Here is a 16004-nt window from a genome sequence, read left to right as displayed (position 1 = left end):
CGCGAAGAGCCGGTCGGGTGGGACCTTGAATGTTGCGACCGTGACGCGGAATGGTTCCGCGTCAGACAGAAGGCATAATAGTTCTCTAAGGGTGGTCAAAGAGGGTTGCTAGAAATGATAGAGTAATTAATAAAATAGATCCAAGGTTATATAAGTGATTAGAAGATTATTTTAAATTTTTCTTATAGATTTTAGATAAATTGTAATAAATATCTTTGAGTAGAGTTGGACAACCTTAGTTTTGACAGATAGAACACCACGGCTGACAGGTCATCATAGGAGATCGGACATGGCAACATGACGAAACAAAGAGGAGGCAATACGAGTTGCAATGCTGAATTTTCTGAATGGCTCCCTTTTCGTATATCGACTGTTTGTGGTGACTTAGGCGTCAATAGTCGGTCAATTGAAGCATCATCTCACTCCCTCATAGAACGGATATGGGCCGAATCAGCTTTTTGGTCCAGGTCACCTACAATATGAGACGGATGTCTTCTGGGCAGACTTTCCCAATGCCTACAGTCATAGAGTGACAGTCTTGTCCAGGTCTATGCTAGATGTTGTTTGTCACACCAGGCACGATCCCCTCGAGAATCTCCACCAGTTCATCCCACACCCTCTGGGTCAATTTCTCTCCTTCGTCACCCTGCATGATGCGAGGAGGTTCATGTAGCTTGACATCAAACATGAACCGTCCATGCGTCTCGTCTCCCGCAAACGCCGCGTCGAGCAGGGTTCGTGACCCCATCTCGGCCGTCCGCGCAAACAAAGCAGTGAGCAGCTTAAAGATCAAATTGAACGGGAACGGGAATCGTCTAAAGAGTTGCGTGCCGCAGAAGCCAGGGTGAAGGCAGTTGACGATAATGTGGCCTTTGCCTGATGCGTCGACCGCCTCGGCCAGCTTTGCTGTGATCATGATCTGCATCATCTTGGAGACGTTGTAACGCTCTAGCACGTCCGTCTTTGCATCCAGCGCTTTGAAGATATTCTCTGACTCACGCTCGGGAAGAGGGCTCTTTCAAATTGTTAGCCAAAGAATATGTTGAGTTGTCGAGAACACGTACCGCGGTGGCTGCATCAGATGAGACAACAACGATATGGGGGACCAGGTTAAACTTGGTCGCCGTGCGCCTCATGATAGGCAGCACCAGCATCGTAAGAAGGAATGTCGAAATCACATTTACAGTCAGCGTAGATTCATGACCCTCGATCATCTCGCGCGTGAATATGAGCAGACTGGCGTTGTCGACCAGGATATCCAGGCGATCCAACTTGTCGACACGCGCGGCAAACTCGCGCACGCTTTCAAATGATGCCATGTCAAGCTGCCAGACTTCGACGATGCCACTCTTTCCAGTAGTCTCTTCAATATCCTTCTTGGCCTCCTCGCCCTTGTCGAGGTTGCGACACCCCAAAATGACCTTGGCGGCGCCGAGGCGTACAAAGTGACGCGATGCTTCGCGACCAAGGCCTGATAGGCAGTCGACGTTAGTATCGATCGGATAATGATGATTGTTGCTTGATATTACCGCTGTTGGCACCTGTCACAACGACTACGCTGCCCGAGCAGTCCTTTTCTGGGTAGGGCATGGTGATAAACCCACTCCGGGCCATGTTGTAGACGAGGGTATTCATGGTGGCTGGTGGACAGTTGTCGCGCGATTGAATGGTGTAGACAAGCCCTTTGATATAACCGAGACAGGTTGAAGTTTGAGACAGCCACAATGAACGAAAGTCAAAGTGGTATGTCAATCTGATAGTTCAATTGTGGCTTCTAAGTTATCGCTAACCCATATCGTCCCAGCTCGGGTTGTGGAGTTCCCCAGGCGTGTGCATCATGTCACTCAATTTGGTGATACACCATGAACATGCAACATATTAAAGACTCTTTTATTAGAAAGGAAAATAATTCTAGAGGCAAAGCAAGAAACTGCAGAGCATGTGGGGGGATATAAATATTCCAACAACGCCGTCAAGTGTAATAAACACAAAAAAACGCACTCTCTCACTTCTCAAACGTCACCGACATGGTCCTCTTGCCCGCAGCCCAGCCACCGGCGTAGTCAGTGCCCAGGTACCGTCCCTTCATAAACCAGATCAAGAAGCTAAACATCTTCATCGTGCCCATCTGGCCCGTGGCCCTGCTGCGTCCCAGAGTCAGAGCAAAGATCTCCTTCTTGTTGACGGCGTACTCGGGAGCCTCGCCCGACTCGAGGTAGGCGGGGAGCGCCTTGAGCATGTGCCTGGACTGCGCCTCGGCGTGCATCAGCTTAGGAACCTCGAGATTCCCAGCGTCGCCCACGACAAAGATGTTCTTGTGGCCCTCGACCTGGAGGCGTGTGGTCTGCTTGATGTAGTTGCGGCCGTCGAGAAGCTCCTTGGGCACGAACTCGGTGTTGGGGACGATGCCTGTGGCGGGGAGGTAGGCCTGCGCCGTGATGGTCTTTGTCGTGCCGTCCGAGGACCGAAGCTCGAGGACGATGTCGGAGGATCCGGGCGTGGGAGTTGCACTTGCGACGGTCGTGTTGGGGATAAGCTTGACCTTGAGCTTCTCGAGCTCCTTCTGGGCCTGCTTGCGGACGGCATCGGTGGCAGGGGCCGCGAGGGGAAGGTTCTCGGAGTAGATGAAGACGACCTCCTTCTTGCCGTGCTGAGAGTACTCGAAGCCAAGCTCACCAGCCGTCTCAGAACCGGTCATACCACCACCAGCGACGACAATTGTCTTGGCATTGCTGATCTGGTTCTGAAGCTGATGCAGCTTGTTCTTGGTCTCCTCGGTAGTTCCCAGGCTCTTCCAGATCATATCATCCCGAGTCCTCGAGCCAGTAGCGATGACCAGAGTGTGGTAGTTGACCTCACGAACCGCAGCAGTGCCATTGAGCTCAACACCGACAATGTTGGACGAAGGGTTCAGTGACACAGCCTTGCCCTGGATCCACTCAAACTTGTCGGAGGGATACTCCTTGAAGGTGGGCTCGAAAGGGATCAGGACCTTTTCGTCGGCGAGCTGACCGGGGACGACAGCGCGAGGCATGGCGATGGGCCAGTGGAAGTGGGTGTTGGGAGAGACAACGACGATCTTGAGGTCCTTTCGCTTGATGACATGGTTGACCATAGTCTGGCGGATGATGGGGAGGGCGGCAGGGCCAGCGCCGAGGACCACGATGGTCTTGACGTTGTCAGTCATGTTGAAGGTGGTGTAGTTGGGTTTGGTGGTGTAAGTCGTCGAGATGTAGCAGGAGTCGGAAAAGTCGAAGATCCTGTGCCAATTAAATTGTATGTGATTATAGATTAATGTTCTCAATTGAATCTCGATATAGACAAAATACTCGAGTTCTTGGACTTGTTTGCTTGGCTTGGTGAGTGAGGTGGATGTGAACGAGATGCTTCATTCGGGACCAGGAGCCTCTAAATACCACAAAAACATCACAAACATCATGGCAAACAAGAGACAACAAGACCCACCAAAAAGGACATTTGTCACCCATCGCTTGCTTTCAAAGCGGCTCTCAAATCCATCATGCAAAATTAAACAAAGCCCCCCCAGGCCGCGCGCCGACCGGCGACTTTTTCACACACAGGGGGGATCGCAAAGTTTGCTAGGGCTAGACATCCACGATGTGGGAGAGGCTTCTTTGTATTTCAAACGGATGGATGTCTTGGGCATTCCCCCGTGTAGCCGCGCGCTGTGGCCGTCGGGTCGAGTCCCGCGCGGGAGGTGTCACCGGCGCGGGCCAATCACGGTTCTTGACGCTGGCGCCCCCCCGCCCTGCCGAGCGCCGGACCCTTCAAGACAGCCGGCATTAGGGTCGGGTAGATTTGTAAGTTTGCGAGATTCCAAGCGAGTGAGCGAGCTGACAACTTGCGACACGTGAGATTTCTCTTGGCTGGTATTTGGGAACATGATCTGATTTGGGGGCGGAATGATAAGCTTCCCTTGCGTCGGTAGGTAGGCAGTGTTTGCTGCTGCACCTCGAAGCTATCATGTAACCCAAGACATGCCATTTCCTTGAGAAAGCTCCCCGTATTCGGCTCCATCATTCAACATTGCCAAGTTCTTCCAAACTTTGATCAACGGCACATGCAGCAGATCAACAATAGCTCTACAGTAGCACCACCTCCAGAGACAAGCCATATCAGTCAGGTCTAGACCCTCCAGCTATCGATTCCCTCGTTCAATTACTCCGGCGATTCGGAAAGCTCCAACAATCCGAGGAGCCCATCCCTTGCCCAGGCGCCACACCACCAATAAGCGACTTGGCCAGCGAGATTAGACTGCCCAATTCGGGGGCCCAGAGTCGACTCCACTCAAAGGTTAAGACTTTAATTTAATGTCACAGAAACACCAACAAGAGGATTATATCTGATGACTACGAATGAAGAGGGAGTTGGACATTACCATGACAAAGAATCTCGAGATATCAAGCGATGATATCCCGGTTGATGGCAGACTGCACTATTACTGTCAACCCCCCGGCGAAGTCAGTTGAGATATCCTGGAGTTTTTGAAGCACACGTGATGCAATCCTCCTTGTGTTTGGCCTTGACCATTGGCATCGTCGAACACTACAAGTCAATTCTATAACACGCATCACGTGTCATCACGGATAATATCAGTCATGACACTCGCACCCCTGGCATTCGCCTAGTTAGGCGTTCAAGCTGTGCTGTAGGCTCTCTTATTTCATCAACTGACTCATGGACCCGAAGCTACTCATTCTTGAGTAGGTACTATGATGAACTACTCGCTTCCGAACTTTACAGAAGGATAGGAGTGTTCTCGTTTAGGGTATCTCACCTGTCAGATACGTCAGACCAAATATCAACGACATCATCGGCAACTTTTCTACCACAAATTTCAATCAGTGTCAGGAGCACCCTTGACCTTCCCATGCTGCAATACGTCGTTCGAATCACTCGAATCTGAGAAATTGCGTAGTTCGTGACGCCGCCTCTCGACAGAATCTACAGAAGCTCATGGAAACACCTCTCGGTTCTGATGCCCAATGACGGCAGCCTGAACATCTTGACATCAGAAATCAACCGGCTGTCGCTTCTCAAGCCTAACCCATCATCTCGATCCCATGTCCGTCCCGAAAGACAAATACCCCGGGTGGCTGTAGGCATGCTGTCGAGGGTGTGCAATGACGAGTTTATCCTCGTCCAACCATCTGGGCTCTGGTGGCTCTGAAAGGCAATGACATCTCGACGTGGATTTGAACCATCGTCAGAGAAAACACCGAGTCGACAATCTCTAGTTCAGAATGTCATCCCATCTAGCTATTCATCGTCATAGGCAGGCGAGGTTGAAAGTCCGTTGCCTTTCCAGGTAAAAGGACACTGGGGTGGTGGTACGGCTCAACGTCATATTCCCCGGAGGCGCTGTAGTATGATGCAAAATTTCGCCGCAGCGCAACCCACCACCACCTGCGGCGTTTCTGCCTCCTCAGGGACAATCAGTAAATGCTCCGAGATCATATCAGTATTGACAGTCTGGAGAAGAGTCGGATATCGGGTCATGGTGACGCTGGAAGATGTCGAAGAGGTGGGGAGCTCTTGACCAGTCCCTATGTCATTTCTCACATACGACGTCAAAAGAAGCATTGGAGCAAGGATTGGGTTAAGGAGAGGGAGGGGCGAGGGTTGGGGCCGACAGGCTTGACACACCCTCAAACCCTTGAGCAAAGATGGGCCCAAGCCCAAGTCTAGAACGATTGACCCAGCTTGACTCGGCTCAAGAGTGACATTGAGGCTTTTGGGATAATCAAGCCAAGTTTGACCACCAGTGTCGTCATCACGTGTGTGGACAGATGATCTGGAGGCGACTCGACGAGGGTGATAGGCAAGGTATCCATATTGAGTAAGTAGCTTGCCTCAACGGGCTGAGATGAGGAAGATGCCATCCAGGGTCGAGGATCGTGAGCTTCTCTTTGGGTAAGAGGCAAGCCGAATTGAGCAAGAGGCCGTTTGCGACACTCACGAACCGTGGCCTTGGAAGCCCAGTGGGGTCAAGCGTACCTGGAAAGATGAGGCTCTTGATGCCTCCTGACGTCGAAGGAAGCTGTGCCAGGCTGGATGGCTACAGTACCTCGACCAATGACGCAGATGGAATGTTGGAAGATGGCCTAGCCTTGTAGACGGGTTATGGTCCAAGCTCATGACGCTCGAGGTGCAGGCAGCGTAACGTAAGAGGCGAAACGGTGGATGAGGCGAGAAATATGACGGTGGAGCATCTCGCAAAGAAAGGAGGCTCAAGTCAATGAATTGTTTGTTGATTGATGGTTGGTGGTCCGTGTTGGGCTCCGTTTATTCCCTGGAACCTAGCGAAACCCTCGAGGTGACATCAGCGGGAGGGGCTTTTTTGGCGTGGGCGGGGGGTCAGTGACCTCACTGGCGCTGTGAGCTGCCGCAGAAGATGCCGTCATTGACCCACTCAGCAACTGAAGTTCTGTGTTGGGAGAGTGAGAGAGCGAGGGGGTGCTGATTATGAGTTGATACTGGGGTTGTGGTCCGACGTAATTGCACTTCCTCTCTCGACTCCGTTTCTCTCTTTCGCGTCAATCCGTTTTCGTAGCGTGCTGTTCAATGACAGAATGGACAAGTTCATCCTCTGGTGGTGGCGGCAGAGACTCCCGTTGTTTGGTGACTATCGACGTCAGAACAGTTGATGGACTCAGGGGGTGTATAGATCCTTGGGGTTCCAGTGTCTAGGATAGATGGTCATATCTAATATTCGGTGGAAAGTGAAAGAATCCTTCTTCTCAGGCACAACACCATGCAAGCAGTACCATTAGCCTTTTTTTCGAGGCCGGAGCCCTGGGCAAATTAGGGGAATGGGGAAATTCAGGGTCCCTTCCAGATCGAGGATTTGGCTCGGGACCATGGGGAATTGGCGACAATCCCATGGTGCCTCGGCCGAGCCCGCTCCCATGATTCTCACTTTTGCTACCCCCTCCCGAGCATTCCCCACGTTTTCTTGATGGCGGTCGCAGTTGAGCCTCAAGGGGAGATAATCTCTCATTCTTGTTTTCACCAGTTGTCCAATCACTCCAACTCTCGCCGGTCCACTTGGGGTCCCTCGATGTTGACAACCTCGCCCTCTGTTGGGGATCTCAACGGTACGTACTCTCGCCAGTCTCAAGTGAGAGCGGAACAGACTGTTCCCTAGACCCGGACGCCAATCCCGGGATGCTTGTCCTCCGGCTTGCAGCGATGATCCCTCGGTGCTAAAATGTCTCGGTTCAACATTTCTGTTTTGTGCCGCACTGGGTCAGACCCAGATGAACCGTTGTGCTCTCACCCCCAGCAGCCGCGTGACCCGCCCCAGGAGGAGGTGAGCGAGAATGTTGGCCCTTTCGGGTGTGTGTGCCTGCGTGATTATCGAGCAGGGTCTCATGGACAGGAAATTCTGAATGGAAACCTGAAGTTTCAGAGTCTGCAGTGGTCTAGAACTGCTCTGTGCCCGCCTGTCAACGCAGAGAATGCACGCCACTCAGCCCATGATTATCTTTTCCTGCACGTCTCTTTCCGGCTTCTTCTCGACAGGCAGATAGGCAGTTTAGTCGCAAGACCCGTGAGGTGTGATGATGACTTCAGTGCCGGCCCCGGATCAGCAGGGTCTTTCCACGTCCGTCTTGTTGTGTTCCGTGCCACTCGGGAAGATCAATGCCGGCGAGGCCAAGACTTGCTCCCAGGGCTGATCAGAGGATCCCGGAAAGCATTGTTTCTGGCTGCTCGGTGGCGTCTCGTCTCGTACAGTACAGTAACGGCCATACTGTCATCCTCTCGTGCCGTAGCCTCGTCGTCGTCTGTGCAAGTGGCAAGCAAGCAAGAAAGAACGGGAAAAAATGTGGGAGAAAGGACCCTGAACGACCGGGGGTTGTCTTGCAGCAAATCAGAAGCCATCTCCCTTGCCCGCATGCATGCATATGGCATGGGTCAAGGACGCAGAGATTCAATGTCTCTACCTGCAGAGTGGGGATCCCTTGAAAAAGCTTACTGCTGCAACTGCTCATCGAAAACTCGTCTAGTTACGACATTCACCTGCGCTAGGAGACGACAATCACCGCCGATCAACAGAGGGTGCGGCAAAAGGGGATTGGGCCGTCGACCGAATGACTGCCCCCGCCGGGAAACTGATTGTTGAGCTCCGGTTTGTGGGATTGATTGATTGCCCGCAGCGTGAGCTCTCTCGTGTGTTCCCGTGCTTGTCCGTTGATGGCATCACGGGTATGACACGCAAGAAAGAAAGGGTCCATCCACACACACTCCCCTTCCCCCCTCCCACACACCCCATTACGCAGAATCAATCGTTATCCTCGAGTGGATGGATTTTCAAGGGACCTGGGGGTGGAGGCTTGCAGCCCGCCGATCCACACACAAACCACCCGCTGCTCTCTTCCTCTCCGCTCCTTTGGGCATTCTGGGCTGGACAGCTTCTGGTATAATAAGACTCTGGATTCCCCCCTCGTAGATAGACTTTTTTCTTTATTCCAGTATCAGCATCTACCACTATAACAGTTCAGCCTCATCATCTCTTGACTACACGGCTAGTTCCACTACAAGCCTTGACCATCACTCAACTCTACACTCATACACTCACCGATAAACATCACCACCGCCATCATGCCCGCTCGATCTGAAGCCTACACCGTCTCCATGCCTCTCTCTCCTCCTCCTCCCCAGAACCTCTCCAGCTACTCGCGCTTCATGCACGCCCATACCAAGCGTCAGATGGAGGCTTCCGGAGCCCGGTCGCCTCCCAACGGCTCGACTCCCCGTTTCGCTGCCTCGTCCACCATCACCAACGGCACCAGCACCACGCACTATCAATAAATGACGGGCGTCGTCATCACCAACAGGAAAACATCCGCACAAATTCGGATCGATTTTTCCTTGGCCGGCAAAGTTGGCGAATTTCCCCAATGACATCAAACACGACGTCAAGGGTGGCGAACAACAACCCAGCCCCTCTGGTCTGACACCAAAGGACTCAAACAAACAAACGAACACGACTCTCTTCTCTCTCTTCACTCTCAAGTGAAATCATACTGTCCGGCGTACGGAGGAGCCAAAAGCAAAATCCTCGCCATTTTCAAATGGTGAATTGGCCTGTCTTAATTGTCTTTTTTTGAGCGGGAGAAACAAACAATCGGTGCAAGGCGTTTCGGCTACGATCATGTCCTGTTTTTGGACACGACATGGGGTTACAGCGAGAACAGGGGGTACACAGCATCCAGTGGTGGATTGGAATAAGGGAAACAGCTCCTAGCCACTGCAATTAGCGAATGATACACGACTTGATGATTCGACTCTTTTAATCAACTTCTCTTCAATTCTGGTGCTGCGTGCTATTATGCGATGTGTGCGAATCCTGCCAAAGCGCTCCAAGCCAACACAGCAAGTCTTGACTCGAGAAACAAGTGTTTCGCTGAATTCTTGACCAGCTGCGCCATAACTGCACGACTCGATGCCAAGATGGTATATTGAGATTTCCTTGCTGCCTTGGTTCCAAACTCCGAACTCCCTGTGCTGTAATTTGCCATAATGCAATCTGCCGTTATCGAAGAATCTTGACGTGTCCCGACTCCTCCCACTCCGTTTCCTGCCTTTAAACCAGCGATGGCTTCTTCTTGATTCCAAGCAGGGCCGAATGATTCTTCTTCTTCTTGACGACTCGTTTGAACGATGGGGCTGCTGCCTCTGGTTCTGGGTTTGCCACCACAGTCGCAGCCGCGCTTGATGATGGTCCTGCGCTGCTCTCTGCTGCCTGTTCTGCGGGGTCGTCTTCGGTGACTGTGTCCAACTGCGCTCGCGCCGCAGCAAATGCCCTCTTGGCCGCTTCGGCGTCCTCCCTCTCCTGTCGCTCCCGCTCCTCGTCCTCGCTTCGTATGATCGAATCGGCAAAGTCTACACCCTCTTTTTCTGATCGATTGATGCGTGCGTTTCGTTGTCGAATCTCGTCCAGCGCGTCCGCTGCCGCCATCTCTCGCTGCGCGTCCGCGTTCTTGGCCTCCAAATCCGCCATGGCATCCTTCTCCTCCTCGCCTGCGGCCTCTGCCTCCTCGCGCTCCAGCCGATTAAGCCTTTCTTCGTCGGTTTCCGCCTCCGTAGCGCGGTTGCGCCAAGGTTCCATGCTTCGAACTGCCCCCGAAACAATGGCATAATCGTTGTTTTTCGGATCAGTTCGGAACCTGATTTCAGCGCTGCATCGAGTACATCGAATGGAGAAGAAAAACACTTGAATTCCAAGGTACTTTTCGTCGACGGGGGTTTCTTTCCTAGAATTGAACTTCCTCCCTTCACAATAACTGGTTAGTTGTGTTCTTTAATGAAGGAAGAGTGTTCAAACCTTTGTAGATGTACTCGCCGCTGGATGTGGTTAGCATGAGTGTACTTGTAAGGCAGAGAGAATCGGAAGGGAGACGACATAGTGAAACTTACCAAGTAGTGCATTTCATTGACCAGGGTGCCATAAGCTGGGAAGATGTTAGCAATCTAGAGTAGATGAAGGGATAGAAAGTGAAGGTGCAGTAAAATGAAGCGATTTCAGAGATACATACTCGAACGGTCTGGACGCGAGGCCCCGAAGCCTTAGCGCCCCGGCGGCGAGAAATAGAATTCGGGTCGAAATCCGGCGGATAATATTTTTGAAGTACCTTTCGTTCCGACATGGTTGAGAGGTGAGTTGTTGCTTGAGATTGATGTTTTGAGAAAATCACAGTTGAGATATGCTCGAATGCGTATGTAATCATGCCCCACACCGTGCGGAAAATTGATGATTGTACTGTATAGATTTGCTGCCACTATTGTATTAATGCAATCCCTAGAAGGGGGGCAGGCTGTGTTTCTGTCTTTGTCTAAGAAGAGAAAAGTAAGTCTTCTAAGCAAACAAGCCCAAGCATTCCATATTTCCTACCTACGAAAGGGCCACTACTAATTTGCGGTATAATATTAGGTTGATTGGTACCTTCTGTTGAAAAGTATACCTGCTGCCATGCCAACCGCCCTATCTGTCTATCACAAGAGATATGCCTGGTAGAATAATATCTTTTTCATGCCAGAGAGGGCGCTGAATTATATTCAATCACAATTTTTTCTGCCCTTGGTTACCTCTTCAAAGTCTTTGTGCTGAGTAGAAATATCTGGACTGTCAGGTGGGGGATTGACAGGAAGACCGCCATGAAGTTCATCTACCAAAGCAGCAGCAATAACATGTTGAGTGACGGAAACCAGGAAGCTAAACAACTCATACTTGATTCACAGTTTGGATATTTGCGAGACGCAGAAGCAAAAAGTCAACAAGTTCTCCATGGAGTTGTCTGTTGAAGCCGTTGAATTACAAACCTCCTTGGCCAATCAGGAAACCTGGCATTGTGATTGGGTCCCTGCCCCACTGCCATGCTTTTCTCCAGTCAATCTGCCCGCCGCTAGCGTTTGTTCTCCAAACTTTCTCCACTAACATCAACATCGCCAAAATGCCCAAAGCAGAGGTCGGCTCGACGAAATACATCGCCAACCGCATGAAGTCCAAGGGGCTTCAGCGGTTGCGATGGTACTGTCAAATTTGCGAAAAACAATGCCGCGATAGCAACGGCTTCAAGATGCATACTCAGTCCGAGAGCCATGTTCGACAAATGCTCCTGGTCGGCGAGGATCCGAAGAAATACATCAACGACTACAGCAACCAGTTTCAGCGCGACTTCCTAATGCTCCTCCGAACTGGCCATGGCGAGAAGCAGGTTCACATCAACCACTTCTACCAGGAATATATCGCCAACAAAGAGCACATCCATATGAACGCCACGAAATGGTCCTCCTTGACAGAATTCGCCAAACACTTGGGTCGCGAGGGAATCTGCCGGGTTGAGGAGAACGAGAAGGGTGTGCACATCTCTTGGATCGACAAGTCCCCCGAGTCTCTGCGACGACAGGAAGCTCTCCGGCGGAAGGAGGCGCAAGATCAGGGCAACGAGGAGGTCGAGCAGCGCATGATCCGCGAACAAATTAAGCGCGCGCAAGCGGCTGCCGGAACCCGAGACGAAGACAAGGAGGAGGACCCCGAGGCTCGTGAGCTGAAGCGACAAGAGGGCGAGAAGATCACCCTGTCCTTTGGTCCCAAGCCTGCTGCACCTGCGGCAACTTCTACCGAAAGCCCTGCGCCCGATACGATCGCGACCGAAACAGAAACGTCAGAGACATCGAAAGCGACTGTGGACAAGGCCAAGGAGGCTGAGCCGACACCTGCAAAGCCCAGCGGCTTCGGAGGCATCTCGATGAAACTCGGTGGCAAACCTCAAGTCAAGAACGTGTTTGCCCAGGCCAAGAAGAACGCCCTCTCGTCCGGCTCGAAGAAACCCGCCAAGATAGATCAGCCAAAGAAGATGAGCGAGGCCGAGCGCATCATGAAGGAAGAGATGGAAAAGAAGCGGTCCAGGGAATCGGCAGGCTTCAGTTTCGGCATGGGCTCTGGGAAGAAGCAGAGAAACAACTAGAAGGTTTCAAGGTCTTGGTTGAATACGAACAGGCTAGGATCGTGAGGGGCGGCGTTTTACGGCAAAGGAATGCATGCATAGACGGGACTCGGAGTCATGCCAAGGCGTTTGGTTTTACTGTCTATCTTAGATACCAAGACAACACTTATCAAATGATGATGCACTATTTTCCTATCTTTATACGGAATCACTGCTGCTCCTGTTCCTCCAACGCCATATTCGCCATAAAAAGTGAAGTGTCAATTTTGACGGGCTTCGCAAAACGCTTTCTAAGCATCCGCCTCGGCCTCTGTACCATCGCGCCTGTAAAGCAAGTTCTGTCAGCCAAAATATTCTCCAACTCGTCAAGGATCATCACTTACGGGATGTACTGTATTCTATATTCGTCCTCGAGAGTCGACCGAACGTCATCGGGAAGCTGGCCCGACACCTTGATGGCGTACATGCCAGGAACGTAGCCGTCGAGGCGCTGGTACTTTGCTATCCACGAGCGCGCAGGGTTGGCGAGGGTGATGACACCCTCAAAGACCTGCGAGGTGCAGCTTTCGATCTGGTCCTGGGAGCCAGCGAGGTGGAGGAACTCGTCGCAGTTGGGGCAGCCTTCGTCGCGGAATCGCTAGAAAACAAGGCGTCAGCTTCATGGAATGGAATGGATGATTGCTTAGAAGGGAAACGAACGTTGTAGGTCATGACGATGGAGCAGACCATGCACGCGCGCAGATAGCGCTGCTGGCCGGGGGAGACGAAATTCGTAGACGTCATGATTCGGAGACCGCTTCGAGACTCGTTCGGAGCGTTTGGGAGCTGAGAAGAGCTGCGTTGATCGTGGAGAGTGTTGTTTGTCAAAGAAGTAGGTTGGCATTGATCGCGACGGCCGGAGGCGGAAGTTGTAAAAGTTGTATGCATTTAAGTGGATTATGCAACAAGTGCGGTAGTCGCTCAAACTTCAATCTTTACATCCAGGCAACTCACCAAGTATCACGAACAAGAAGAATTCGCCTTTTTGTGTTGAATTCCGGAATAAAGATGACGCAAAATACAAGCCAAGGGACTCAAAAGTCCATTTTTCAACAAAAAGACCTCGAGAAATCTCACGACATCCTCACCTGCACCATCAAAGAACCACCCTTCTCATACGTTCACCTCGAGCTCGTCTCAGACAGAAGCGGCGCCGTCACACTCGACAACCTACAAGTAAAGAGCTACTGCACAGCAGCGCTCCGCCAACTACTCGGGCTTACGGGAGCAGCCATTTCTCTGGATATCCTCAAGGTTGAGGGTAGTCACGCATGGGTTCGTGTGCCGCGACCAGACCTAGGCTCCTTCTCAGCTGCCATCACAGCCTGGAGAGGCACAAGCGACGATGGAGCTGAGGTGAGCCTTCAAGTACGGCAGTGCGCCGACTGGCTCGGTGCCATGGTGGGAGCCGACGGGCAAGACCGGCTGTGGAATTCTTGACGACAAACAAGAGCTTCATCATTCAACTGGATCGTCATTTATCATGTGAATGGGTATAAATGTATGCATGTACATCGCCCATCGGCCAACTCTGCAAATGCACCGTTTCCAGACGCCCGATACCCTACCATGCCTTCAACCCTACACCAACTCCAACTTCTAAGGGCTTTCTACACCTCTTACATGAGAGAAGACATGAGCGAGCTCTGAGCATATGCCTGATGAAGGGTTAGTGCTGGACTTTGGTGGACAAGACATCAATCATCACTCACCATGGGCTTAATGTCGGGATGCGGTACGGCATCGAACTGCTCATACTTGAGCTTATAGTCGGGGCCAATGTTGATATAAGCACCCCTGTTCTCCGTCGAGTCGCAGTACCGAGGAGCAGAGAAGACTAGGAAGTTAGCCGCTGAGCAGTCAGAGCAACATAGGTCACTTACCAGTAATACAGCGGCCATCATGCTGAACCTCATAACCATCCATGCGAACCTCATGACTTCGGATAACAGCCTCAAGGCCGTTCTTCTCGCAAAACTTCTTCGTGATGTCGGGCCCGAACTGCATGCCGACACCGCGCTTGCTGGGTCCTCGGCCGTTCTCCTCCTGGGGGTCCGTCCAGAGCATCTCCATCATCAGACCAGCCTGGCCTGGTTGTCGCTGGTTGTGTCGGTTCAGTTTTCGAATGTCATCGAGTGTGATGTTGTCGTCGGAGAACAAGCCTCCGTGGAGGACCAGGTACTTCTTGCCAATGAGAGTAGCCAGCGCCAGAGCAGAGAAACTCTCAGAGAACAGCTTAAAGACCCTACATCACAGTCAGTATGAGGGCACGACATATGACACCAAAATCTCACCTCTCGTTGTACTTGGCCTTGCACTCGCCCTCGAAGCCGTAGACTCGGTTCATGTCGTCTGTCTCGTGGTTTCCACGGTTCAGGAAGAACTGGTTAGGTCGCAGCCACTTGTAAGCGTAGAGGAGCAGAGCAATCTCAGTTGACCAAGACCCTCGGTCCACAAAGTCACCGTTAAACAGGTACCAGTGCTTGTCGCTAGGTGTGCCATTTCGGCGGAACAGCTCCATGAGGTCAAAGTATTGGCCTAGAAACAGAGTCAGTCAGCCATCGCTGCTGTGAAAGTTAGGGCGTCTTACCATGGGTATCACCGCAGACAGTCAGTTGGACGTCATCAGGGATCTCAACCTCGACCATGGTGGGCTCGTCGTACACGAGCTTCTTGACCGCAATGATGATTTGGTAGACGTATTTGCGGTGGATCTTCTTGCCAGTCTTGAACCGCTCGATCATGTCGTCAATGAACTCTTGTGTCATCTCGTCGCCTAGTCGCACGCCGTCATAGCCAGGCTCGACAACCATAGAGTCGAGGTCAAGACCCTCGGCCGCAGAAGGCTCATCGCCGACCTCAATAGCGGCAAAGAATGCCAACTGTCGAACAATTTTCTTGCATTCTTCCAACTTCAGTCGTGCATCCTTGTTGTTAGGATCCAGGCTAACGCAGGTCTTGAAGTCGTCGATGGCTTCCTTAGGTCGCAGGATCGCAGTCTTGGCTAGACCTCGTCGGTAGTAGGCCTAGTTGTGTCAGAAACAAGACTGTTTCTTCTCGTCGAGGGCGCTCGCGTGCAAGGGTGACAAACCTTGACCAGCTTGGGGTTGAGCTCGAGGGCCTTGGTGGCGTCGGCGATGGCGTAACCGTACGCTTCAGTCTTGATGTGCGCCTAATATCGGGAGAAGGAGGAGGTTAGCCACAATTCAGGCGCATATGTCGGCTACAAACCTGCGCTCGGTTGGTGAAGAACAACGGCTCCTTGTCGTTCAGCTCGATGGCCTTGGTGTACAGGTCAACTGCGGCGGGGTAATCGCCGTGGCCAAAGGCCTTGTTGCCCTGGTTCTTGAGGTCGACAGCCTTTTGCGACATGTCGACGGTATTTATCGCTCGCCCGCCGGAGAAGAAGGCGTCAAACAAAGGGGAAACGACGATCGACGTGGGGGAAGCTCGGTAGCCGAGAAGTTGGTGATGTTGCGCCGGACGTCGCTG

The 16004-nt window shown here is 52.0% G+C and overlaps 8 protein-coding genes across 8 annotated transcripts; 3 read left to right on the top strand and 5 right to left on the bottom strand.

Annotated features, from left to right (window-relative positions):
* Positions 1-553: 553 nt before the first annotated feature.
* On the bottom strand, positions 554-1635 carry NCS54_01128900 (Hypothetical protein; the record flags this gene model as incomplete). Its single annotated transcript, XM_053156569.1, has 3 exons — positions 554-1015; positions 1065-1471; positions 1530-1635. 3 exons carry the CDS (start codon positions 1633-1635, stop codon positions 554-556), a joined length of 975 nt encoding a protein of 324 aa, XP_053012544.1.
* Positions 1636-2005: 370 nt separating this feature from the next.
* Positions 2006-3187, bottom strand: NCS54_01128800 (Pyr-redox-2 domain-containing protein; the record flags this gene model as incomplete). The annotated part of the gene is made up of 1 exon (XM_053156568.1): positions 2006-3187. One exon carries the CDS (start codon positions 3185-3187, stop codon positions 2006-2008), a length of 1182 nt encoding a protein of 393 aa, XP_053012543.1.
* Positions 3188-8625: 5438 nt separating this feature from the next.
* Positions 8626-8835, top strand: NCS54_01128700 (Hypothetical protein; the record flags this gene model as incomplete). Its single annotated transcript, XM_053156567.1, has 1 exon — positions 8626-8835. One exon carries the CDS (start codon positions 8626-8628, stop codon positions 8833-8835), a length of 210 nt encoding a protein of 69 aa, XP_053012542.1.
* A 775-nt stretch (positions 8836-9610) lies between these two features.
* On the bottom strand, positions 9611-10685 carry NCS54_01128600 (Splicing factor YJU2; the record flags this gene model as incomplete). The annotated part of the gene is made up of 4 exons (XM_053156566.1): positions 10563-10685; positions 10444-10478; positions 10352-10371; positions 9611-10299 (listed from the first exon to the last, which is right to left on the bottom strand). Exons 1-4 carry the CDS (start codon positions 10671-10673, stop codon positions 9611-9613), a joined length of 855 nt encoding a protein of 284 aa, XP_053012541.1. The 5' UTR covers positions 10674-10685.
* Positions 10686-11459: 774 nt separating this feature from the next.
* On the top strand, positions 11460-12494 carry NCS54_01128500 (C2H2-type domain-containing protein; the record flags this gene model as incomplete). Its single annotated transcript, XM_053156565.1, has 1 exon — positions 11460-12494. Exon 1 carries the CDS (start codon positions 11478-11480, stop codon positions 12492-12494), a length of 1017 nt encoding a protein of 338 aa, XP_053012540.1. The 5' UTR covers positions 11460-11477.
* A 269-nt stretch (positions 12495-12763) lies between these two features.
* On the bottom strand, positions 12764-13334 carry NCS54_01128400 (Transcription elongation factor SPT4; the record flags this gene model as incomplete). Its single annotated transcript, XM_053156564.1, has 3 exons — positions 13173-13334; positions 12857-13110; positions 12764-12797 (listed from the first exon to the last, which is right to left on the bottom strand). Exons 1-3 carry the CDS (start codon positions 13254-13256, stop codon positions 12764-12766), a joined length of 372 nt encoding a protein of 123 aa, XP_053012539.1. The 5' UTR covers positions 13257-13334.
* Positions 13335-13520: 186 nt separating this feature from the next.
* Positions 13521-13952, top strand: NCS54_01128300 (Hypothetical protein; the record flags this gene model as incomplete). The annotated part of the gene is made up of 1 exon (XM_053156563.1): positions 13521-13952. One exon carries the CDS (start codon positions 13521-13523, stop codon positions 13950-13952), a length of 432 nt encoding a protein of 143 aa, XP_053012538.1.
* Positions 13953-14131: 179 nt separating this feature from the next.
* Positions 14132-15884, bottom strand: NCS54_01128200 (Serine/threonine-protein phosphatase; the record flags this gene model as incomplete). The annotated part of the gene is made up of 7 exons (XM_053156562.1): positions 14132-14170; positions 14225-14349; positions 14396-14757; positions 14807-15050; positions 15103-15538; positions 15604-15684; positions 15744-15884. The coding sequence occupies 7 exons, from the start codon at positions 15882-15884 to the stop codon at positions 14132-14134; spliced, it is 1428 nt and encodes a 475-aa protein (XP_053012537.1).
* Between the last annotated feature and the right edge of the window lie 120 nt (positions 15885-16004).

Source organism: Fusarium falciforme, chromosome 9 (assembly GCF_026873545.1).
Source record: "Fusarium falciforme chromosome 9, complete sequence".
Lineage (NCBI taxonomy): Eukaryota > Fungi > Ascomycota > Sordariomycetes > Hypocreales > Nectriaceae > Fusarium > Fusarium falciforme.
The sequence above is the reverse complement of the archived record's forward strand: the minus strand, read 5'-3'. Positions and strand labels throughout refer to the sequence as shown.